Source organism: Talpa occidentalis, unplaced genomic scaffold, assembly GCF_014898055.3.
Source record: "Talpa occidentalis isolate TD23 unplaced genomic scaffold, MPIMG_talOcc4v2.1, whole genome shotgun sequence".
In the NCBI taxonomy this organism is placed as follows: domain Eukaryota; kingdom Metazoa; phylum Chordata; class Mammalia; order Eulipotyphla; family Talpidae; genus Talpa; species Talpa occidentalis.
In genome coordinates this window covers 55233134-55259158 of record NW_026555331.1, presented here as the reverse complement: position 1 = coordinate 55259158, position 26025 = coordinate 55233134, and the positions used below count along the sequence as shown (strand labels likewise).

Sequence of the window (26025 nt, the reverse complement as noted above, 5' to 3'; positions counted from 1 at the left end):
AAACGTTAAACTTTTTTTTTTTTAAGATTTATTCATTTATTTATACAAGAACTGTGGTACAGGCCAGATGCACGGGAGGGTGAGACGATTCACCAGAGACAGAGCAGGGAATAGAACAGGCAGATTGATGAAATACACTGCTGAGGGGAGCAGCGGGCGGGGCAGGAGAGGTATGCCACGCCATGAGGGACCCTCGCTGGCCGCCTGGGATCTAAAAGGCGCTGCAGAGGCTGCGGACAGCCTCACAGTGCTGCACTCAACCGCCTGCGCCACTAGGGGAGGCCCGAAATGTTAAACTTTTTTGACTGAATTAGGTAGGAGTCTTGGGGAAAAAAAATAGAAAGGGTCTTTTCCTCCTATTGCAGAACATTAAAGGATACCAGAAAGATAAATAAATCCTTCCCACAAACCAATGAAAGAACAATTTCATTTTAAAGAGTTTTATTACAGGAAGTTAATATTCAGTACACTTCAGAGCACCTTACACTTTTAAACAGACTTGTAACTTGGGTGTTTTTCTCATGCTAGTTTTCAGTATGAAATGATTATTTAAGAGATATTAATTTGATTAAACAGTTTATCCTTAATAACCTGAGACATCAATCCATGGATGGCTTCTATGGTAGTTTTACAGCTGGAAAGGAAAAACATCACATAATGTCACAAGAACTGAAAATTGTTTCAAACATGTAAGTTCTTTTCATTTCCATCCTTGCACCCAAATAATGAATTTTTGGTTCTATTTATACTCCCTAAACTGCACCAACTTATAGTCTTTTGATTCTTAGCCTTTGGCATGTCTTTTGACCATTTTGCTTCTTACTAGCCGCTTTACAAGAAGATGACAATGTAAATTTTGATATAATTCAAACTCATGACAGTTAATTATGTTGCCTGTCAGTAGTTTTTGGAAAAGTTCTTAGTAAGTGACTGAAATGATATATAATTCTTAATTACAGATGGATTCAAAAACATTAACATCTGTTCTCTTGTCATTAATCGGAATAATTAAAACATAATTTAAAAATCCCTCCCCAACCCCTGAAATCACAAAAATCCTTTAAACAGTTAAAAGTCAAAGTTAGGTTAGTGGGTAAAAGACTTAAATTTTAGAATTGAGAAAAAGTAAAAAGCAAAAAACAATAAAAACTCGTCAATATTCAGAGGAATTGTAGTTCTTGTAAAGTTAGCTAAAAAAGGAATATTCTGTTTGTATTACTACTGCTATCCTTCCTACTTTTCTTATTTAATTAGACATTTGTTAGTGAAAATTTTGCATGCTGAGAAATTGAGATGTAAATGTAGATAAAACAAATCAAAACCATACAAAGACAGATGAGCAAAACTACACATTCCAGAGCAAGTATCAAAAATGAGACAAAGATGTAATTTTTATGCAGGCCACTAGCTCTACCTTTTAAAAATCTATGAAGAAGAAAAGAATGAGGTAATTTTAACCGAAGATGGCGTCTGCTCCTAATATACTTTACCTTTCCATCTCCCTTCTCTTTCTTATTGACCAATCCAGTTTTTCTTAAAATGGATAACAAGGTATCACTTTATAGATGTCAATCTAGTTAACCCCTTCCCCTCTGCCCCAATGATTACATTAAAATTCAAATTTTTGTGGAATTATATGTTATTATTCTTCCCAATTCTGTATAAAACTGAGGGTCACTTAGTTATTTCATAAATTATCAGGGAACATATCCAATAAGTTTGTTCCTACCAAATTCTTGATATTAAAACTTTGGAAACTACTGTCTAAAGGATACTTTAAGAAGAATAAGAGAGATACAGTAATTTCTGTGGTATTTAGGAGTTTAAAAAAATAAAAATTTAAAAGAATTTATAAATCTTATTCTAATTTCTCAGAAGATAATTAAAATAGGTTAAGGAGCCTTTTTTTTTTTTAAACAGATACAGTGATGGACTGGTTTTCTTTCTTTGTTTCACTTCTGAGTAAACCTCAAAACAGCAACCAGGAGTGTCTCATAACATTACCTGGACCTTTAAGTCTTTAATACTTTTATCTAACATCTTCTAAATTCTCAACATTAAAATCTGCATCTGAAAACTCTTAAAGTTCCCAAGAAGTTAATATTCAAGTGCCTTTCTAAGCTAGAAGTTAGTTGAACCAAAAGGAACTTGAATCCTACTGTTTATTTGCAAATAATGAAACAAGAAAAGTTAAGAGGCCGAAAAAAAGGTTTGCTCTTACCTGTCTCGTGTAGCTTTGGCAAGTTTGTCTTCTGATTTTCGGTCATGTGTTTCTAAACCCAACATGAAACTTCCTCGCCCCAGCTGTGCTTCTGATTGCTCTAACTTTTCGGACAAATCAAAGACCTGACCAGTGGTATAATCTGCGTTCTTTGGGGAAAATAGTATTATGTCAGTACATAATACAAATCTATCATTAAAAATAATATTAGCAATAGAAATTATATATACATGTAACTGTAATTTATGTAAATTACCTTTCTTCTCTAAATAGAACATTTCATTTACAGAGAATTCCATTATGAAATTTAATTGAAGAGTCAGTGAAGAAGTCAAATTATACTTGTAAAAACTGATTACAAAACAAGCCATTCATTTATAATTTCAAGGTTAAATTTGGAATTTTTCTTTTGGACTGCTCAAATCTAATAATGATTATTCTGAGAGGCTTTGAAGTATACAGCTCTGAGTTCAGATTCTGGCCCTCTTGCAGAATTGTTGGGGGGCATGGGAAAGTTTTTACTTTTCTGTGACTACAGGTCCTCTTCTGAGGTTACTGTGAAGATTAAATTAGTAACATACACAAAATTCTTCTGACTGTCCATTGCACCTAGCAAAAGTTTAATAATTATTAGCTACTCATGTTATTTGTTCTATTTGAACTTCCAAAATCAGTTTTAGGACATTTAAAAATTAACATTTGTTTTAGCTTTTTTGTCTATAAAACTAATAGTTACTGCAAAAAATTTAGAAAATGTTGAGCAATATAAAGAAGGAAAGACTTATATCCTTCCACCTAGCTATAACCAGTTATATTTAAGAATACTGTATTGTGTTATGTTCACATTTGATAAACTGGAATATTATATATACTATTTTGTCCTTTAATATTTCATACTTTTTGAAAAGAAAAATTTTAATATTACGTATGTGCACTTAACAGTAATATTGGTTCACAACAATGTATAAGATTTAGAGGTATAAAACCGCACCCGTCAGGTATATTACCATACTACACCTACCACCAGACACCAGTAGCCCTTCACCATAGCCCGCTGGGCCCCCTTTCTACTTGGCTTGCCTTTCTCTCATTCCTCTGGAGGCCTCAATTCTACAGTCAGATTTCTAGGGTGTGTTACTTCTAAGATATAGTTTTATCTGATCTTTGTTTTGTTTCCTTTTATTTCATATATTTGTCTTTCTTCTTTTGACTTATTAAAACATTTTTTGTGAGGTACCTTTTAAAAATATTTTACTTCTTTGCTACATCTTTAAAAGAGTGAAGATTAAATAAATAACTTGGTAACAACTAGTATGTTATTTTATGTGATCAATTTATAAGACAGTGTGCAGAAAAAACAGTTCAACCAACAAACGTAACAAGTTATTGGAAGTCAAAATTACTAGAGAAGGTCCTTTAAAATGCTACCAGCTCTTCTAATGATTTTAAAATTTTTATTTTTTTAAATAAACTTAACTTAAATAAACTTAACCTAAACTTAGGTTTTTAAAAAATACAATTATATTCACTTTGTCTGGATCTAACTGGTTTAGGATATCAATTGATACTCTTACACTTAGAAAAAAAATCCTAAGATTTACAGACTACTTTACAATTGGAAGATTTGGCTATTCAAAACATAAAAATGTAGAATAACAGAAACAGTTATAGAATTACAATGAAATTAAGCAATATTAATTACAACTAAGCAGTTAGAAGCTAATGCTGCTACATTGCTTTCACATGAAGCCTGAAACTAAAGCCAACATGAAATCAAAGGTTAAGGAGAAAGACCAAGACCTCATAATATTGTTCAAATGCAAACTTAGCTCTGCCTAAAGTAAAGCCTACATCTGGATTTTGCAGTTGACATGATTTCTTTTTCTTGTTTAAGCTAGTTTGGTTGGGTCTCCTGCTACTTGTAATCAGGAGCCTGAGATACCTGACACAACAAAAAAAATTTGTATTTTTTCCACTGAAAGTCTCTTTAAGCACACACAGATCTCACTTTCATCTAGTCATTTCTTTTGCCATCTAGACCTTCTTTTGCCATCTAGTCTCTTAGATTGGCCTAATATTCCAATTTAGCTATGATCAGGCAGACTCTGACTTTAGCCCTGATTTCCTGGCCAAGTTAGGCATAGCCTTTCCATGAAAAAGAGTTGCAGGTATTAAATAACTTATACAGTTTAGAAAAAATTTCAGAAGCATTCCTTACAGTACTTACAGTAAGCAAGCTAGAGGAACTCAGCGTATTCACCCAGTATTTATTCCATAAAAGTTCAAGTAATTTGCGATCCAAGGAAGATTTGAAATATGATACTTCTAAGGCATAGTATCTATGAAACAAAAGCATATATTTAGTAAGCAAAAAAAGAAAAATTTCAACCACATCATATAAGTTATAGCTAAATTTAAGTGAGTTACATTTTATATCCAAATAGTCATGTTTTAGTTTTTTTTTTTAAAATCTTTTTTTGTTAGTTTATTTATTTATACAAGCACTGGGTACAGTCAGAAGCGCAGGAGGGTGAGAGAATTCACCAGAGCCAGAGCAGGGAGCAGAACAGGCAGAAGGACCGAAGTACACTGCTGAGGGGAGCAGCGGGCGGCAGGAGAGGTCTGCGCGCCATGTGGGATCCTTGCCAGTGGCTGGGGATTGAACCGGCGCTGCAGAGGCTGCAGGCAGCCTGGCAACCCAGCGCTCAACCGCTGCGCCACCGGGGAGGCCCCATCTGTTGTATTTTTTAAAAAAAGATTTATTCATGCATATAAGAGCTGGGGTATAGGCCAGAGGTGAAGGGGGTGAGAGGATTCACCAGACACAGAGTGGGGAGCAGAACAGGCAGATTGACAGAAATACACTGCTGAGGTGGGCAGTGGGCAAGACAGGAGAGGTCTGCTGCGCCATGTGGGTTGCTCCCTGGCTGGCCGGGGATCGAACCCATGCTGCAGATAGCTTCATAGATTGCATCATAACCCCTTGCGCCACCAGGGAGGCCCCATGTTTTAGTTTTAAGTCCAACAGAATAATAGGTAACCATGAATCCAACAGAATAATAGGTCTCCTTACTCTTCAAGCCTGTTTATTAAACTTTTTTGTGTTATATTTCTTCTCTCGGTAGAGCCCAGAAATTCCCAAGAAGTTACCAACTAGTCAGAACTTCTGAATATTTATTCATGTTTTTGAGTTCATAATTCCAGCCAATGACACTTATACTTAATGAGCAACATCTCTAAAGTCAACTATAATTTCTGTCAGGCTTTTTGAAATATTGAAAATGACATGTGGATTTCCCATTCCTCCCTTTCTAATTCCTTAATTAGGACCTACTGCTTTTTGGAAAAGCAAACTTTAAAGTAGGTTCTTAAAGTACCAAATAATATCATTACCACCTCCAATGGTACCTAATAATAAGGGATAGCAAATTGGTAAATGTCTGAAAAATATATATTTAAGTAATACATATTAAAAAGTCTCACTAGGTTTTGCACCTCATTGGATACAAAGCAACACAAGAGACTTTTTTACCTACAGTTATGCAAGGAAGGACTGTACACATTCTACAGACAGAAAACAGATTCAGACAGTGAAGACCTTGATCAAAGCCACATAGCTAGCATGTAACAGAGAACGGATATGAACAGTTAATATAAAAAGCCTCAGTCTTTATTTTTACATTCAGAGCACAGATATTTAAGAAGGCATAGTGATAGATGTAAGAAAAAAGGTAAATTTCTTTGGTTACAGAATACATAGCTGGTCGACTTAGTCTTCTTGTTTCAAAAGCTGCTGGTGGTGGTAAAAAAGGTAGAGTAGGTGTTGAAGGTATAATCTTTTCATAGCACTATAACTCAATATAAATGAAAAAAATTGTCTATTACACTGAAAATAAAAGTACCACAGTCTTGTGTTTCCTTGCTTAGGATCAATTCTCTTAAACAGAAATGGTTAGATTCTTTTGAGTAAGGCAAATAAATGATGCCAAGCCTCTAAATGAACAATTAAACAGAATCCTTTTTTCCAGAACTATGTCAGGAATAACTGTAAACTAGATATACTTAAAAACCTAGTATTAGAAAATTTGGAATAAAAAAAGAGCAATAGTAGCACAAGGATAATCAAGATATTTGAAGCTGGAATAGGAGGTATGGAGAAAAAGGACCATGAGATATTGTTATTCGTATTTTTTGAGGTACCCATCCTTTTTTGTTCCATGCATGTTTTACATGTTAGCATACAGCAGCTTATTAATTCTGTTCTCATGAAGTTCAACATTCTAGTTGGACCAAAAACAAGAAGCAAAAATATATCAGATAGTGACAAACACTAAGAAGTAAAATAAAGTGGGGAAAGAAACCAGAATGACATGAAGGTGCTATTTTAGATTTTAGTGGCCACAGAACATTCTCTGTTAAAGTGACCCTTAAATATACACTCAATGTTAGAAGTAGGTAGTGGAAATAAGGAAGAGTGTTTTGGACAGAGGAAAGAGCTAGTGCAAAGGCCCTAAAGCAAGAGCTTACATGGCACACCGACAGACCTTAAGGAGGTTGGTATGCCTGGATTGGCTCTATTAAAGATTCAGTAATAGCAGATGAAATCAAAGAATTGGTAGAAGTCTGATCAGATAGATTTGTGTAGTTCATGATAAGGATTATGTATCTTATTAGTGGTGAGATGGGATGTCGTTCTCTGATGAACAACATGATCTGACTTACATTTTAATAGAATCAATATGGCTATACAAAAGATCTTTAAGAGGGTCCCCTTTCTGTCTTTCCTGCACTGGAAATAGCTTGTCTTACCCCTGAAAATGGATGCCTCCCCTGACTTGGTCAGGAGGACCTCTCAGCTGCTGAGATCACCTCCTGTGGTGCTGAAACCACCAGAGAGCGTGACAAATGAGAGCCTTGGCAACTTGGCAGCCATGAGTCCACTGAACATTGACTTATTCCTAGAAAATCCATGTATTTCGAGGCGAAGCTTCCAAACCAACACCATTTCAAGGGACATCAACACAGCAGCCATATTCATAAGGACTGGGGCTGCCACAGTAGGGGTGGCTGGCTCTGGGGCTGGAATTGGCTCTGTGTTTGTGAGCCTCATCATTGGTTATGCCAGGAACCCTTCTCTGAAGCCACAGCTATTCTCCTACACCACTCTAGGCTTTGCTCTCTCAGAGGCCAAGGGGCTCTCTTGCCTGATAGTAGTTTTTCTCATCCTTTTTGTCATGTGAAGGAGCCATTTCCACTTCCCACAGTCCTTTCTCCATGTCTTGTCTGCCTTGCACCTTTTCCTGTACCCCCTCAGGCAGCCTGGGAAAGGTGCTCAGCTCAGGGGAAAGACAATTAAATACTGTATTAATGAGACCTCTAAGTGGGTAGTGAAAGAGAGAGCAGAAAAACTTGTTAGAAGGCTAGTGTTTTGGTTCAGGCTCCAGATGCTGGTGGCCTGGGTCAAAGTGATAATAAGAGAGATGGCAAGATATATTCAGAAGGTAGAAAAATTATATTCGTTGGTTTCTTAACACTTTAAAAATTAATTAATCATTTAATTTAGTTAAATAATTAATTGATTTATTTTAAAGATTTATTTTATTTATACAAGAGCTGGGGCACAGGCCAGAGTCGTGGGAGGGTGAGAGGATTCACCAGAGACAGAGCTGGGAGCAGAACAGGCAGACGGGCCGAAATACACTGCTGAGGGGAGCAGTGGGCGAGACAGGAGAGCTCTGCCTCACAATGTGGGTTGCTCCCTGGCTGGCCAGGGATCAAACTTGTGCTGCAGAGGCTGTGGATTGCTTCATAGTGCAGTGCTTAATCCCTTGCGTCATCAGGGAGGCCCCAGATTAGAACTTTTAATGAAAAATTTGAACATTATCCTAAATGTGTATATTCTTATTATTATTTAAAAAGGTATTATGGAATGCATTTTGTCAGAGTCTTTTTTCTCATCTGTAAAAGTAGGGGCTTAGATAGACTGTAGATAATCCCTGAGGTTTCTTATGATGATTTCAGTATTAGATACATTTTAAAATTACTTACTGTTTGCAGTGTACACCAAAGTCTTCTATTTTATTAAGTGGAATAGTCTGGTACTCAGAAGGTCCTTCATCAGGAGGTTTATAGCCCTAAACAAAAATGAAGAACACAGAAGATAAACAAAAGAGGGAAAGCATGTTTTCTATGTGGTGTTCTATTGAACATTAATTTTAGGAAGCTAAATATTGAAGACAAATATCTATTGTTGATTCTCGCCCCAGCTAAAAAAAATAGATTTATTTAGCTCATTTCTCTAGTACCATCAGAATGTCATAAGCATACAGAATCTTATTAACAAATGAGGACTGCCTTTCTAGTAAAATTAACAACATCTAACTCAAATATTTTGTCTTTTGCTAAGGATAATTTGAAGTAGTTTGGGGATTTTGTAAATATTACTTGTCTTAGGACAAAATGAGATACCAATGCTAACACATCTTTAAAAATATATCAAATATTTAAAAATTGTAAGAACTTTTATAACTTGAAAAATTACCTTTGGGTATGTCCTAAAGGCTCCAAGATTGACTTTACCTGCAGATATTGTTCTTGTTGGATCAATCTACAAGAAACATGTATTTAATAGGTGCTGATTATAAAATCCTTATATACTGTCATTTAAATATTATAAACTTGTAAATACATATATACATACCACTATACATATACACAATAACCAAATTCTAAGAAATAAAATAACCAAACTAAAAACTATAAAATATCATTAAAATGGGTAAGTATAGAAATAGCTCATAATTTAGAGGTTATATTTACTTATTATACCATTTAAGAATATTATATGTGTGTTCATCTTTCTTCCAAAAGTTTTATTTTTTCATTTTAATATATGAACAATTTCTACCTTCCCCTTAATTAACCTAAATTGCATCTAAAACACTCTGAGCACAACAAGAGCTGCTCTAGTAATTCTTGACTCACTCAATTCAGTCATTGTTGACTAAATGCCTCTATGTACAGGGAACAGAGTTATAGATATTGTGATCACTTCATTTTCCAGACTGAGGGACTAGATGCAGAGAAGTAACTTGTTCAAAGTCCCAGCTTCTAGGAGATGGAATTCAAATTCAGACCTAGGCTGGGGCCTCCCTGGTGGTGCAAGGGGTTAAGTCCCAGCACTATGAAGCTATCTGTAGCCACTGCAGCACGAGTTCGATCCCTAGCCAGAGAGGTGACCCACATGGTGCAGCAGACCTCTCCTGTCTCGCCCACTGCTCCCCTTAGCTGTGTATTTCAATCAATCTGTTCCCCATTCTGTTTCTGGTGAATCCTCTAACCCTCCTCCCACCCTTCAGCCTCTGGCCTGTACCCCAGCTCTTGTATGCATAAATAAATAAATCTTTAAATATGTATATATATTTCAAATTCAGACCTATATTTCAAATTCAGACTAATACCACAGCTATGTTCTTTACCACATTGTTTATCTCTTGTATACTTATTTTAGTAAATCTTCATAAAGAACTTAATTAAAACTGGCTATAATAATACTTACTACCACTGCTACGAATGGTTCCTGGAACTGCTGATTGAGCATCTGAGTACTAACATCAATCCCAGAAAGCCAGCAACCATAGCCAGGATGGCTATGATACCAGCCAATTGCATTTTCAAGGCGGCCAACCTAACACATAAAGAGGACAAAGGAACTTGAGGTTCTTGTTTAATCTTAGAAATATTTGTCATTTTCTATTTATGGTAAAAGAATAGTATGCAGAATAGATTATAGTATATGCTGCTTTCAAGTTAAAACTATATTTTGAATAGTTTTTTACATATAACTAGATAAGATCAGAAATAATGGCATGTCACATGTATCTTACAGTTTGCTTTTCTATACCAGAAAATATTCTGAGTTTTGTTCTATAAAAATATTAATTACTTTTAAAATTTTATTTTAAATTTGGCTAGCTGTTTAGTGTATGGATACAGGTTTCCCCACTACCTAAAAGTAGAATGTTTCCATTTGGTATGATTTAACAGGTTTTTTTGAGGGTCTGGGAACACCATCACCTATAATTTATATTGAAAATTTTTTAAATATTCCCACATTCAATTCTACTTTTGGAATAGTGCATGAAACCTGTATATTATAGTTTATTTAATCACTTTTATATTCAGGAATATTTAGTTCGTTTCCAAGCTTTTGGTTTTAACTACATATCTGATAATGAATGTGATACTTTTTTTGTTAATCTTTTAAATTCAGGTATAATTGACATATAGCATATTAAAGTGTACTAACACAATGATTTGGTATATGTATATATTACAAAATGACTACCAGTTAAAAATTTTTTTCTTGTGATATCACTCTTCAGAGTATTAAAAAAAAAGAGCCTGTGCTGCTATAGAAATCACTGTAATATCTTAAATTATAAACTTTAATGTAAAGAGGATAGCTTTAAGTTTAGAAACCCATAGGTCACAATGAGACTCCTAACCCACTGTTACTAAATTTTAAGGAACATTTTTACCTGTTTGGCGTTTTCTATATATGCAGCCATGTACTCATATGCAGCAGCCTGAGCATTTACTCGGGTTTCAGTGCCCTCTACAGGCAAAGCAAAACTGTCCATAATGATCATGGTTTCACCATCCACCTTTCCCAGCATCAAGCCCATTACTTCCAAGTTGCCTCCAGATCTGGCATGCATCACCATTTTCAGTAGAGCCAATGCTGAGATTTTGCAGTACTTAAAGTAATGGTGACTACAAAACAAAAGTGTAGTATAATTAACATTCTAATATAAAATGCATAACAAAAGATAGTTTTTGTGAAGATAATGGAAAAGAATTGATTTACAGTGATGGGGCAGAGCAAGGTGGGGGGACAGGGGAGAAAGACTATAGAATTTGGGAAAGAAAAAGGAAGTAGAGAGGGGAGTTTTACAGGAGGCTGGAAATACTAAACATGTCATAGTGCTGTCAAGTATTTGCTCTTGGGAGAGAGGAAATAGTATTTTTAATAGCTATTCAAATAGAAAGGAGATAACTACATGACCAGTTCAACAGATTTTTTATCCACTAATTTTGTAATCATCAAATCTCTGATTCAGAGTCTGTTTGGCTGGCTGTGTCTGATGACTCTTAGGCCTAAATGTCTGGCTTAATGGTTAAGAATATGAACTCTGATATCCATTTGCTAGGTTTGAATGCTTGCACTGCCAATCTGTAGTCCTAAAGCAACCAATTAATATTTGCAGCTTAGTTTCCTTATCTGTAAACAGAGACATTTCAGAGTGGTCAGGAGGAAATAATGTAAATAAAATAATGTATGTTAAGTGCTTAGCTTAGTGTCTCACACATTCTAAAACATTAATAAGTGCTAGTTGTTACTAGCATTATTAACCTTTTCTTATTGAACTCTCAAAGGGTTTAGCTTCTCTCTGTAGTATCAGCCTCAAACTTAGAAATGCAACCTTAATTCTACTATGATTGCTATTTCAGAGTTTGTCACCTGTTTATGTGATTAAGCTGCTCTTGGATAATTACATTTTCCATCTCATTGATGTGGCCCTAGACAGCTAGGATGAATACAAAACTAAAACAAACCTTAGAAATATGACTGCAGAATTGAGGCGATTAGGGGAGGTGGTGGAAACAAAGAGGGGATGGTGCCCAATGTTTAGGGTGCGTTGATGTAGGGCTGTGTGATAACACCTATCTGAGGATGTGTGAACCTATTCCCGTAATCATATACAGTGCTGTAAATCAGTGTTGCTTCAATAAAGAAAAACAAACCAGTTGTCTATAATATAAAAGAAATAACTACTAGTTAAGTTTAAAATAGTAAAGATTTTAAAATTTCTTATTTTTAAAAAATAATATAGTATATCTTAATTTGTAAAAAAGATGGATTGTGTAAATTTCCTAAAGTCAATGAACTAATTAGTGACTTGTGAGATGTGGTATATAGTTCTCACTAGTGCTCACTGAAGAGTTCATTGTCTCAGTGTGATTATGAACTAAGTTAATGTATTTGCTTGTTATCTTATTTGCAAAAAAGAAATGAAAATTCATCAGGATGATTAGAAGACAATATAGAAAGTCCTACCTCAGTGCTGAATCAGAATACTGACAGTGTGCCTTATAAAAAGCTGTGAGGCAGATGAAGTATGGTTTTTGCTGTTGATATCACTCTCCTTTTGACCCATTAGAGAGATCATGCTGTTTACACTCTCGCTAACAAAATCTATTCTTAGGAAAGGACCAACACTGTGGGTCAAAGGCACAGGGATTTGGCTAAGGGTCAAAGAGCCTTAGGCTCTCTTGATATAATTTCTAGCTTCCATGAACTGTTATTATAATATTTTGGGTAGAGTCTCGGTGGGCCTCTGAAATAACTACTAGCAATCAAAAAAAGATACAGCTGTCCCAAATGGTTCATAGTTAGACACCTTTGGGCTGACTCAGTTTCTGAAAACGGCTGCAATTTCCAGTCGGGGAGCAGCTGACACCTCCCCACACCAAGTGTAGATCCACACAATTCAAGGCAGTATATGTGGCATACACAATACGGATCCTGAGAAGTGACATTTCAAATCGCCGCTAGTTATGGCCCATCCCCCGGAAGCAAACGGTTCAAAGAGACAAAAAGGGGAGTAAAAGCAAGCCGCAGTCGGGGTTAAGGGTGGATTTAGGCTCTACCTGAGGGGATAAAAGACAGACCAAATCTCTTAGGCTGTTCCTTTTCTTCCCAGCCCAAGAAAAAAGATAAACTCTGCACATCCTTCAATTCCCACTCCCCGGGGTCCCATAAACTCCCTCTACATCCCCCACCCCTCCCCCTGCATCTCGCCAGGGACCTGCTCACTCCTTAGTCCAGGGCTTCGCCGCCAGGATTTCTTGCTGCTGTTTTCTGTCGTATTTGTAGATTTCATCGATACTCTGGGCTTCCTGCATGTTGTTGGCCAATTCCCAGGTTTTCTGAGCCATACCACTCCCGGACGCTGCCATGGCCGAGGAGTCGTTGAAGTTGTCGCCTCCGCAGCCCAGACGCAGCTCTACCCCACTCGGCTTCGGGTGTGAGCGGCTGACCCTCCCCACCACAGGGGCAGACTCGGACTAGGCTCTACAGGCAGCCATGACACCTACCACCGGATGTGAAGTTGGTACAGACCTTTCGGGGGTGGACGGGGCTTTCCGGGAACGCCACGTTTTAAACAGCAGTTTTATTATACAGTGAGAGGAATTTTCCTGTGGCTGACTGAGAACATATTATCCTGGAATATTATGTGTGTAAAGTAGGACAGACACAATGCCTGGGCGTGGGAATGGTACAGCCTTCCGTACAGGAAGAAGGTCAAGTTACTGTTATGCCAGAAACTGGAATTGGCCTTCTTTGTTCGTTCTGCGCAGGCTCGGCCTCTCTGGCTTGAAATTGGGTACATTCTTAATTAAATTGGAATGTGGGAGTTTGCTTTATGTGAAATTTAAACAAAAAGTTTGTCGAAAGCCTAGAAAGTAAGAATGTGTAGAAAAAACAGACACATGAGTTGTTCTGGGTGTTGATTGAGAAAGATAAACAAGGCTTCCTGTTTCACTTCCAGGTGATTTCACTACACAGCTATCAAATCCTGCAGGCTCTCAGTAGTTTGACACTCTGCTTTCCGAGGGCGTGAAGGCTTTGGAAGCTGGTGGAGGGCTATAATCTTCGCTTTAGGCATGTTTATACGAATTAGCATCTATATGATCTATTAGTGTTCTTATAATACAGTTTGCAGTTTAATCTTCAGTATTGCTATGTGAAATCATCTCTATCACCAAGGTGGAATTAATCTTAGCAACCTGCTTGTTTTCTTCAAATAGTTAATACAATGTTTTATGCATTCTTCCTTCTACTCTCCCCTGCTCTGCACTACCTTCTAAGATCCAGTTTTGTGCACCTTGTTTTATCGCTAACACCTAACTTAGATCGTCAACGATTTTTTTTTTTTTTTTGGGTGGAGGGAAAAAGCATGACAGCGTCTCATAACTTGGTCCCAACATACCACCTCAGGTTCATCTTCCTTTAGTCACTCTGAAACTTTTCCTTTGGCTTTGCATATGTGGTTAGCATTGCCTAAATGTTCTCCTCTGACTTTTCTGTCTGAGAGCTCATATTAATCCTTAAAAACACAATTGAGGGCCTCCCCGGTGGCGCAGCAGTTGAGCACTGGGTTGCGAAGCTGCCCGCAGCCTCTGCAGCGCCAGTTCGATCCCCGGTTGCTCCCCGGCCACTGGAGGAGGGTCCCACATGGCGCAGACCCTTCCTGCCGCCCGCTGCCCCCCTCAGCAGTGTGCTTCAGACCTTCTGCCTGCTCTGCTCCCCGCTCTGGCTCTGGTGAATTCTCTCACCCTCCCGCACTTATGACTGTACCCAGTGCTTGTATAAATAAATAAAGTAAGTAAATAAATCTTAAAAAAAAAAAAACACAATTGAGAGATCTCTATCACAAAATTTTTCTTAACTTCCCCTCTCCAGTAATCGTTCCTTCTGTTAGGGGGAAAGGATGTCCTAAAGCTAATTCCATACAGGTTTCGTGGACTCCACTCCCACCCCAGGCCAAAGCCAAAGCCACTGGGAACTCCAAATCCCATCACCACCAAAGGGAAGGTGGCTGGGACCTGAGGGTGGGGTTAAGCAGCCAGGTTAGTATAAAAGCCAGACACTTGGGCTTTGGAGGGGTTCCCCCATTTTGACTCTCCGCCAGCTCACAGCGTCCGGCCAGCTCGGAAAGTGCTTTTTGGGTTTCCAGGTCGGCGGATCTGGTAGGACACATTAAAGACTTTATTTCCCCATTTTCTCCCTGAGTTGTACATTTTCCTTATTTCCTTTTCCCTTGTAAATAAACCTTTTATTAACCTTTTGTGTATGCCGGTAGTGGAGTATTAATAAGTCCCTTGTAAACGTGCAGGTGAGGACGCACAGCCAGGCAACCCGTTCAATATCGGGGCTGCCCTGTAACACTTCCACGATGTCTGTAGGTGCTTTTATAGCTGCTATTGCATTGTAATTGTTGTGCCCAGCGTCGACCAGTGCAGCCCCCAAGGACACACAGACAACCGCTGTAAGAACACAAAGGAGTTTATTGCGGGCTCGAGGCCGGGCCCTCGACACGCACTGATGTAACCGTGGAGGTCGGGAGCCCTGAACAAAGGAGACAGGGATCTTATATAGGGATACAAGTAGATTTCTAAAAATTAAATCATGTTGGCAGTCATTCATTAGTTACATAGGTGCATCATTCATTGATTACACAGGTGCATTTCTTAATAATGGTGGGTACACAGTTATTTTATGGCTAGTTTGACCCCATCAGTGGCCTGCATTGCTCGGTTCTATTTTATGGCCAATTAGACCCATTACTCGGCTCCACTGTGGCTGGCCATCAGAGATAAGACCAGAGTGGGGTGGGGGTCATAAACCCTCTTTGGAATGCAGGCTAATTAGTCTTGAGTAAGCAAAACTTGAAATACTAAGATGGCGGTTACACACAAGATGGAGGAATAGTGGCTAAGTCTCACAGTAATAATGTATTTGTTTACTTAGAAATTCTTCTTTTCACTGTAAGGTTCAGAGTGCAGGGTACACTTCTGAGTCGTATTCTTAAGTCCCTAATACGGAGAATTCTAAAACCATTAGAATTACCGAGATCACACTTCTCCCCAACCCCCCTCCACACCTGTGATTTTGATAGTGCCTTCCAGTTGAAGAAATTTTACCTTAAAAACCCTCATCGACTGTTACTTAGGACGAAGGACTCTTAATTTCACTCTCCTTGGAAGTTATAGAACCCTTCTCTAGTGATTTCATGTGGCCATTCGGTATGCATAACTGAATACGTTAAAACTGGTAAAAGGCCCTGGACAAAAAGTTAATCAGTCTCCTGGGAGAGAAGAAATAGTCCGGAAAGTTGTGTCAACAGTTTTTCTCTCACTGCTACCCTTCCCCTTTTTCTCCTTCCAGGCTCTGACTTCGTTCTCAGGCCAGCGAGGGCTTGGTGGGTTTGGAGTCGACGTAGCCTGCGAAGTGGCTCCCAGGATACACTGACACTAGCCTGGAGGCCGAGCTAGGGCACTACCAGATTGCAGAGTCCGCAGCCTGGATGAGGGCGAGCCTTGGGGACGGCTTGAGCGCCTGTGCGGCCTCCGGGGCAGCAGGGGGCGCCCTGGGGCGCGCGGCCTCCTCCCCGGCCCCGCGGCCGTAGTGGGGGCGGGGCGCGCTTGGCCGTTGGCTTAGGGCGGGCGGAGGGCTCGGCCGGAGAGGCGGGGCTCAAGCCGGCTGACTTGTCACACAGTTCCCGCGCCGAGCGGCCGCCGCGACCTCGTCCCCCCGCGAAGCGCCTCGCTGGGGCGCCGGGTGTCTCCGAGACGCGAGTCGGCCTCCCCGAGTGAGTGCCCGCCAGCGGCGAGCCGGGAGCGGCCTGACGGGTGGAGGGGGCAGGGTGCCCCAGGACTGCGGGCTCGCGGACCCGGGCCGGGGCCGGGGCTCCGGGAAGGGGGTGGCTCGGCTGGCCGGCCTGCGGGGTGCTGGGATTCTGGGGCTTGGAGGCGGGAGTTCCTTGCCAGGTGGGGTCTCGCGGCCGCCGGGCTGGGGCGGTGCCCAGTTACGGGGTCGTGGCCGGGGTCTCGCGGCTGCGGGCTGGGGGCGTTCCTCGGGGTTTGGGCTGGAGTCTCCCCTGCCGGGTTGGGGGCGGTGTCTGGTTTCCGGGGGCTGAGGTGCCTCGGGGTAGGAGTCTTGCCGCGGCTGGGCAGGCCCGGGGACGATGCCCCGGTTACGCGGTTTGGACTCCCTACCTGCAACAGCTGCGGCCGCCTGGGGTGCTGTCGAGACCCGGTTGCTTAACAACCAGTTGACGCTTGGTAACGAGGCTGCCACCCACGGCGCCCGGAGACCTGCTGTGCCTGGTTTCCTGCGCGCCCTCCCCCTACCTCTGCGGGGTCTCAGCTGCTGAGCTAAGCCTCCAGAAGCGCCTTTCCTTTTCCTCGTTGCGGGCTAATGGTTAACGTTTAGTGAGTGCTTGTGTGCCCCGCGCTGTTCCCAGCGCCTTGCTTTGCAAGTGAAACTTATTTAATCATCAGAGCCCTGCGAGGTTACTATTATCGTATTTGTCTTTTGAGTTTGAGCCTCTTTCGACTGCCTCGATTTTAGAGTTTTTCTAGGAGATTTGAATCCTGTTTCAGTAAGTGTTAGCAAAGGAAATTTTATCTTTTGAGGGAGGCTGATTTTCAAGAATGTAGTATTAAGTTTAGATTTCCGGAAAGAATAAATTCTAAGCCACCACCTCGTTTGCAAACATCTCAGAAAAACCAAAATGAGTTTGTGAAAAAGACACTCTTCAAAGAGGTTCTGCTTTTCTAATGAAAGAATGACTTGTCATGTTGACAAGCAAAAAAAAAAAAAAAAGCCATGGAAACCAGTAAGATGCTTTTTTTCTGCATGTAATTCTTTTTTTTTTTTAAACCAGAGGACACTAAATAGCTGCTGAAATAAATGCTCCCCAGATACGAAGTTTTTTTGGGTTTCTTATACCACAAATGACCTTCTGGAAGGGGAGTACCGGTTTTAGATAGGGTACATTTTGAAACATGAAGATACCAGTACAGTTTTCAGACTGTATTTACACACTATTACACACTTTGAGCAGTTTTTAAATTGTCTTTTTAATGTCAGTCTTACATTCTGATTGCTTTTTGCAGAGGGAGAAAGAGTTGTTTGAGCAAGTGTTTTGGCAATTTTGCCTAATAACCCCAAAACTGACTAATATATGCTATTGCCCTTACTCCTCATTACTGATGTGTTATTAACATTTGCTAATACACCTAATAGTGCTTTTTAAATTTTCACTATTCCAGTCTCCTCTTCCAGCAATCTGGTACTTACTTCTTAGCAACATTTAGGGGGCAGGTTTGGAAGTCCACGGAAATAACTTGCTTATGTGGGTGTTGTATGCCAGAAGAAAAAGAGTATCTGTCAATTGTTGAAAAATAATCTTATGAGAAATGAAAAACGTGTTGGTTCACCTCAATCCAGCTGTTCTAGGACACACACACTTCTAGGAACTCTACCCCCATATGTTATCACACCCTGCTATTCTGTCCTCAATCCCAAACAGGATCCTACTCTAGGATTTCTTTTTCCAGGCAGTCTTTTCTCCTTTAGTTTTAGTGATCATTAAAAACAAAAACAAAAAACAACCTTGCTAAACACGTTTCCCCACACCTGAGCTCTATTCTGAATTTCATACACATTAAAGTTGTTTTCTTGGTACTGCCCCTGAATTCTTTATGGATACTTCATGTTCAATCCCTAGCCACTCTGGTGGGAGCCTTATCTTCAGATTTGAGGTCATGAATCATATCTTATGCTTTGCATCCCCCTAACTTCTAGACAGTGTCTTTAGGAGGGGAGTTATTTTTTACTCCTCATGCTTTCATAGTGGGAAGGAAATTTGCACTCCTCTCCAGAGGGGTAAGGATGGGAGCACCATTTTACCTCTCCTTGTGGTTGATGAAATTAGAAGAAGAAATTGGGCAATACTCAGTTCTTTCTTGCTGGTCTGTTTGTTAAATTGGCAAAGGCTTATCAGAATGAGTTCTGGTTTGCTTTATGTTTCGTCTATATGATGAACATAAAAGGCTTGAATTTAAGATTTAGAGACGTTGGTTTGGATTTTGGTAGCCAAATGTCAATTATTGTTTTAAATCTCAGTGTATTTTATTTGGAGGCTTGAGAAAAAAGATGAGTACTGTATTGATGTATATAAAGACTATGAAAATCCAATTAAGAGTTAATAAAACAGCTGTGGTTTATTGACTTCAGATGTGCCATACATTTTTTTAAAGAAAGATTTATTTATGCATACAAGAACTGGGGTGTAGGTCAGAGGTGCAGAGGGTGAGAGGATTCACCAGAGACAGAGTGGGGAGCAGGAACAGGCAGATCTACTGAAATGTACTGCTGAGGGGAGCAGCAGGCAAGATAGGAGAGGTCTGCTGGGCCATATGGGTTAGGTACCTAGCTGGGGAGTGAACTGTGTTATAAACTTAACAACTTAATGTTAACTGTGATATAAACTTAACATAAACATTCTTATTCTATTTTGCGTTTATGTTATATCGGTTCTTTCTCTAAGTAGTTGAATAATTTTGGAGTTGAAATAATTTTTATGCAAGCGTTCATTTGCTGTGACAGTTAGACATTGACTGATAATATGACCAAGGGCTTGGTATTGTTATGAACTGCCCTGGCATGACTGCTGAGGCTTGGTGTTTTATTGTTGCACATAAATAATTATACAGAATGTCAGCATCAGACAAGACTGCTGTGTCTCTGATGGATCAAGAGGAAAACAATATTGTTCCAAAATCATGTCCATATATAAATAAAACATAAATGTTGTCAAAGCCACAAAATTCCAGACATCCCCTCTCCCAGCTAATCTGAGAGGCTGCTGTCTCTTTACTAGTTACAGCTCTGGCATTACTCTATAAATAAGGTTTCCTTATTTACCTTGTAAATAAGCTTTCCAGAGCTCTCCAAGCATAGAATTATCCTCATTTCTTAATAGCATCCAGAGTAAAGCTCTGCTTCCTTAAACCTTCCCCTAAATCACCTAACATAAGTCCAAATCTTCTTCTAAAACTCTTTTACTAAGATAATCCAGAGTTCCCTATGATGAGCACTGAGGTTGTATTCCTCAATGCAGTGTGTAGTAAAACCAATTCATGGTTTTGTTCTGAGGGCATTGACATGAGAAAACTAATTAGTATCATTGATTCATCAATTTACTATTAAAATATTTTAATCTGGGCCTCCCCGGTGGCGCAGTGGTTGAGCGCTGGGTTGCGAAGCTGCCCGCGGCCTCTGCAGCGCCGGTTTGTTCCCTGGCTGCTCCCTGGCCACCGGAGGAGGGTCCCACGTGGTGCGCAGACCTCTCCTGCCGCCCGCTGCTCCCCTCAGCAGTGTACTTCGGTCCTTCTGCCTGCTCTGCTCCCCGCTCTGGCTCTGGTGAATTCTCTCACCCTCCCGCGCTTCTGACTGTACCCAGTGCATGTATAAACAAAACAAACAAACAAACAAATAAATAAATAAAACATGCCTCTATAAAAAAAAAATAAAATATTTTAATCTGATTTGTCAGTAAAACAAAATTAGAAATGGTTAAACATACACTTTGATAAGTCCCTTGTTTTAGCTCTAGCATATATTATACTCACTACCATTGTTTAAAGATAAGTTTTATTACTAGGGGTATTGTCATATAAAATCAATACTAGAATTTGTAGTTGATATTATTGCAGTAAAGGGAAATTTAAGTGTTTATAAATTCCAGAAAGATACCTTTCAAAGTCGTTAAAACAACTAAGTAAACAAGTTAAATTAGTTATTGTTAACAAGATTATGTGGACACTTTAACTCAAAGTAAAAGATTTTTTTTTAAGGTTAATGGCATTTCTGCTTAACTTTTATATAAAATTTGATTGAAAAGTATTATCTATGGCAAGTATGTTATCCTATCATACATTTCTATCAGAAATAAAATATTTAGGAAAATTAGGGGATTTTTTTTTTTTTTTTAGAAGAAGTCATTTTTTTCCCCAAAGATTTATTTATTCATGCATACAAGAACCAGGATACATATGTGCGGGAAGATGAGAGGATTCACCATAGATAGAGTGGGGAGCAGAACAGGCAGACTGACTGAAATACACTGCTGAAGGGAGCAGTGGGTGAGACAGGAGGGGTCTGCTGTGCCATGTGGGTATCTCCCTGGCTGGATGAGATCGAACCCACTCTGCAGAGGCTGTGGACAGCTTCACAGCTTCATGGGGCTGTGAAGCCGCCTGTGCCACAAGGGAGGCCCGAAAATTAGGGAATTTTAAGAAGTGATTTTTTAAACATGAAAACTGGTGTTGTTTTTAATTTTTACTAAGAAAAACCTTTTGTGAGAATTAGCCAATTAAAAATTATTAAAATATATTAACTGTTATTGGTTTGGAATATAATTTGCTAAAATCATACTTTAAATTAGTGTTCTTTTTAGAAGAAGAATATAATGAAGTTCATATTAGGTGCTAATTAAATTTCCAACCTTTTTTTTAAGGCAGAGGTGCTTTTCTGTAATATTTCTTTCACCAATTAATGCTTCCCAAACATTTATTTTAGGGCACACTTTTTCCCTTAATTCTCTTGGATTTGATACAGTTTATTAGTTTTATTTTGTTTCCTTTCCCCCCACAAATTACATTAAACAAAAATTTTTCAATTTTTCCTTCTTTGTATTTTTTTACCCCAGCTTCAGTTCCCTCAAGTAAGCAATGCCCAGCATTTAAATTCTGGCTCTACTCTTGTCGGTGTTCATTTGTCATGGCTTCAACTGTTATCTTTAAAATAGTTAATTTTTAAGTAAATAACTAATGTAATCCTCTTCTTTGAGTCTTTAATTTTTACCATGAAATGTCTGTTAACATGTTTTATTTACTGCAATTTAGATAATCAAACCTTTCCAAATCAGCCAATTTCTTCTGATTTATTTCTCTCCAGAATTCCATGTCCATTTAGAGTCTAGAACTTAAACCTTTGGTTATCATCTCCTTTTTTTTTTTTAATCATAAATCTATTTTCTTTTTCTTTTTTCCCTCCATAAATCTAATTGTGAAGTTTCATGGGTTTTTGAAAAACATTAAAGACAAGTGTAGGTTCAACGAGGATAGTATAATCTTTTCAAAAAATGGTGCTGGATTATTTCATATCCATACCCCAAAAAATTGAACTTTGGCCCTTACCTTAAACCATTTGCAAAAATTAACTCAAAATGGATCATAGACTTAGATGCAAGAGAAACCTGTAAAACCTCTGAAGAAAATACTTGACTTTGGTGGGGAATGCATGAGTGGAGGCAAGGGATATATAGGAAATTTGTACCTTTTGCCCAATTGGGCTGTGAATCAGTCTAAAACTGCTCTAAAAAAATTGTTTATTTAAAAAGGAGAACATTACAAAACTTAAGAATCGATCACAGAGGGCCTCCCCGGCGGCGCAGCGGTTGAGCGCTGGGTTGCGAGGCTGCCTGCAGCCTCTGCAGCGCCGGTTCGATCCCCGGCTGCTCCCCCGCCACCGGAGGAGGGTCCCACATGGCGCGCAGACCTCTCCTGCCGCCCGCTGCTCCCCTCAGCAGTGTGCCTCGGTCCCCGGCTGCTCCCCCGCCACCGGAGGAGGGTCCCACATGGCGCGCAGACCTCTCCTGCCGCCCGCTGCTCCCCTCAGCAGTGTGCCTCGGTCCTTCTGCCTACTCTGCTCCCCGCTCTGGCTCTGGTGAATTCTCTCACCCTCCCGGGCTTCTCACTGTACCCAGTGCTTGTATAAATAAATAAATAAATAAAAATAAATCTTTAAAAAAAAAAAAATAGATCACAGATTGGGAGAAAAAATTTACAGAACTTGTTTGATAAAGGGCTTGTATCAAGTATATTTAAAGAAATCTTATAACTTCAGTGATACAAATTTTTTTTTTAGTAAATGTATCATTGTTTATTTTTGTACAGTGTTTGATTTCTCTGATTTCTGCCTTGAAAAGTGGACAATTTGATTAGATACTTATTTTGCCAGTGGCTATTGATATGAACATGTGAATGGCAAATAAGCACATGAAAAGATAATACCATAGTCATTAGAGAAATACAAATTAAAACCATAATGAAATACTACTGTACAGCCAGTATAATGACTTAAGATTTAAAAAAACCTGAAAATACCAAGCTTTGGTGAGGCTGTGTGGAAGTTGCAGTCCTCATACATGGTTGGTTGGAATGTGTGGTACATTGTGTACATAAATGTGTAGTCAATTTGCACTTAGAGGAGTAGTTCAGCAGTTCCTCAAAATGTTAAACATAATTATATAATACTCAGCACTTGAATTCCTACATATGTATGGAAGAGAATTGAAAACATGTATACATGCAAAAAACCTGTGCATGAATGTTTACAGCAGCATTATTCATAAATAGCTCCAAACTAGAAACAACCTAAGTGTTCATCAGTGTGTTAATAAACAAAAAGTAGTATTTCCATGCAATAAAGAAACCTTTACTTATTGATAGATGAAACTACAAAGATGAGACTCAAAAATATGTTTTGGTTTAGTTCTAAGTCAGATTCAGAAGAATTGATCACATTATGATCAATTTACATCAACTTTCTAGATTAAGCAAGAGTGTATAGACAAAACAGATTGGTGGTTGCCTGAGTTAGGGGTGGGGATGAAGATAGGTTACAAAAGGGCATGAGGGAACTTTTTAAGGTTTAGTGGAAGCATTATAAAGTATATTTGTTGTGATAATTACATAGCTGTATGAAAACTAAGCTTATGAAATTGTTCACTAAAGTGAGTGAATTTTATGGTATATAAATTATTCCCCTATAGAAACAACCGCTTATAAATTTAAAAACAACTCCAGAGTTTATTGGAAAAAAAATACTGATCAATTTAGAATCACCAATTGAGGAAATGATCAGGAACAAGGAAATCAAGGAAATGATCAGGAACAAGATGTTTGCGTGGTCTAAAAGTGTCTCCCTGCATATTGCTTAGTAGTTAGAAGGGAATGATGCAGAAATTTCTTGACACTGTCTTGACAAGGTGTAGAAAAATAGTATACTAATGAAGGACAGATAAAATATCTCTAATTGTTGACATCTTGAGGACACATCACCACTTAGTAGTGTCTTCTGAGGATGCATAGCCTGAATCAGTCATGAAGAAACATGAGCCCAACCCCAAATGAGGAATATTCTATTAAAAAATTGGTAGTAGGTGGGCTGTATTAAAAAAATACCAATGTTGTAAAAGATAAAGGAAGGTTGTGAAAATGTTCCAAATTAAAGAAAGCTAAAGAGACCTAAGAATGAAGTGTAATACCTAATCTAGACTGGATCTTGAACTTCAGAGAGAGAAATATGCATCAAGAACACTGTTATGTCAATTGACAAAATTGAAACATGGATATCAGATTTAAAAAAATCAGTGTTATTGAAGTTGATAATTATATTGAGGTTATTTAAGAGAATAGCTTAGTTCTTAATATACACTGATGTGTTTGGGGGTAAAGGGTCATAATCCATGTAATTCTTTCTCTGAATAATTTTAGAATAAAATTTGTATGTGTGTGTGTGTGTGTGTAAAGAGAGCATGAACTTGTGTGCAGAAAGGATAAAGCAAGTGGTATGAAATCCTAGAGTACCTGGGTGCTCTTGGTACTATTCTTATTGTTGTAGCTTTATTGGGAATTTGAGATTATCTCCAAATAGTTAAAAAAAACAAACAAGAAAAGGTGCTTTACTTAAGAATCAGTTTTCTTTGATTTTTTTTTTTTTTATTTTGGTATGTTATAGAGGTGGTGGGGATGTTTTGTTTTTCTATTTTTTTTTTTTTTAGTATGTTGTAGGTTTTGGGGGGAAATTGGGAGGAAGAAGGAGGCATATTTTGATAGAGCTCATTTGAAGTTCACAATTTGATAAGTGAAATCAAATACTAAATGTGTACTAAGCTGGCATGTTGTTAGTCTGAAAATACTTGATATAGTTGTGCTCACTGAAGTTTTTTTTTTTTTTTAGTACCTGCATAATGACTGATAATCTGGATGAATTTATTGAAGAACGAAAAGCCAAATTGGCCATAGACAAAGCAGAACTGGAACGTGACCCACCTTATATGGAAATGAAAGTAAATATTTTTCTTGTAATGTGTTTTATTAAATTGTCTATGAAGATTAGCCCCCTGTAGATATAAAACATCCTCTTGTATGAGTGAGAACTTTCTGTTTCATATTTTAATTTGAGCTTTATTTCTAACTCTCAGAACCTTACTATGGACAAGAGATCAGTGATTTTTAGTACAGTTTTTCTTTTTCCTTTTTTTAATGATGGCTAACATTTATTGAGTTCTTATTATATGTCAGGCCTAGTTCTTAATACGTTACATAGCTCCATGGGAAGAGTGTGATTATATCTCCCATTATACAGAAAAGGAAACAGAAAGGTTGTTTTACACACACGCATGCACGCATGCGCGCGCGCGCGCTTGATTTGACTCCAGGGCTGATTCTCTTTTAACTACCACACTATAGTACTTCTTAAGTGCCCTACAACTAAGACGTTAGTAACTTCTCTTTGATCATATAGTTGCTTTGTGGCTGAGATAGTATGTGATATCTATTCTCTCATTCCAAACGTACCTTGCTTAACTTCCATGGTGTGTTTTTCGAGGACAGAGGAAAAGTTGTCATTTCACTTAGTAAATCAAAGTAATATGTGCTGTTAAGAATGCAGTTTTTCGGGCCTCCCGGTGGCGCAGCGGTTGAGCGCTGGATTGCGAAGCTGCCCGCGGCCTCTGCGGCGCTGGTTCGATCCCCGGCTGCTCCCCGGCCACCAGAGGAGGGTCCCGCATGGCGTGCAGACCTCTCCTGCTGCCCGCTGCTCCCCTCAGCAGTGTATTTCGGTCCTTCTGCCTGCTCTGCTCCCCGCTCTGGCTCTGGTGAATTCTCTCACCCTCCCGGGCTTCTCACTGTACCCAGTGCTTGTATAAATAAATCTTAAAAAAAAAAAAAAAAAAAGACTTAACTCTAAAAAAAAAAAAAAAAAGCCTGTCTTTAAGAATGCAGTTTTTCTTTTGTGGTGTTGGTGTCTCATGGTTTCTCATCTTTGTTATTAGGATTTTAATAATATATGTGCCTTCTGAAATGTCTAGGAGACTAGT

At 38.8% G+C, this 26025-nt stretch overlaps 4 protein-coding genes across 12 annotated transcripts in view; 2 read left to right on the top strand and 2 right to left on the bottom strand.

The window, feature by feature from the left end:
- Positions 1-424: 424 nt before the first annotated feature.
- COPS5 (COP9 signalosome subunit 5) lies at positions 425-13604 on the bottom strand. Its single transcript, XM_037505690.2, has 8 exons — positions 13101-13604; positions 10762-10996; positions 9780-9908; positions 8763-8828; positions 8270-8355; positions 4449-4560; positions 2222-2370; positions 425-634 (listed from the first exon to the last, which is right to left on the bottom strand). The coding sequence occupies exons 1-8, from the start codon at positions 13241-13243 to the stop codon at positions 550-552; spliced, it is 1005 nt and encodes a 334-aa protein (XP_037361587.1). The 5' UTR covers positions 13244-13604; the 3' UTR covers positions 425-549.
- LOC119240900 (ATP synthase F(0) complex subunit C2, mitochondrial-like) lies at positions 7027-7461 on the top strand. Its single transcript, XM_037505702.1, has one exon. The coding sequence runs from the start codon at positions 7039-7041 to the stop codon at positions 7459-7461; it is 423 nt and encodes a 140-aa protein (XP_037361599.1). The 5' UTR covers positions 7027-7038.
- Positions 13605-16541: 2937 nt separating the features above from the next.
- On the bottom strand, positions 16542-17568 carry LOC119249743 (translation initiation factor IF-2-like). Its single transcript, XM_054691911.1, has 2 exons — positions 17554-17568; positions 16542-17264 (listed from the first exon to the last, which is right to left on the bottom strand). Exons 1-2 carry the CDS (start codon positions 17566-17568, stop codon positions 16542-16544), a joined length of 738 nt encoding a protein of 245 aa, XP_054547886.1.
- CSPP1 (centrosome and spindle pole associated protein 1) overlaps positions 16556-26025 on the top strand; it is a 103014-nt gene continuing 93544 nt past the window's right edge. For 6 of the 9 annotated variants that reach the window (XR_008550641.1, XM_054692209.1, XM_054692206.1 and 3 more), the window contains exons 1-2: positions 17670-17688; positions 24885-24993. Coding sequence is in view for 8 of the 9 variants with exons in the window: in XM_054692209.1 (XP_054548184.1) it covers positions 24895-24993 (99 nt within the window). In the remaining variant the exon portion in view is untranslated. Of the gene's footprint in view, positions 16660-17485; positions 17689-24884; positions 24994-26025 lie in introns of those variants that run through there. The other 3 variants (XM_037505711.2, XM_054692211.1, XM_054692207.1) reach the window with 3 other exon arrangements.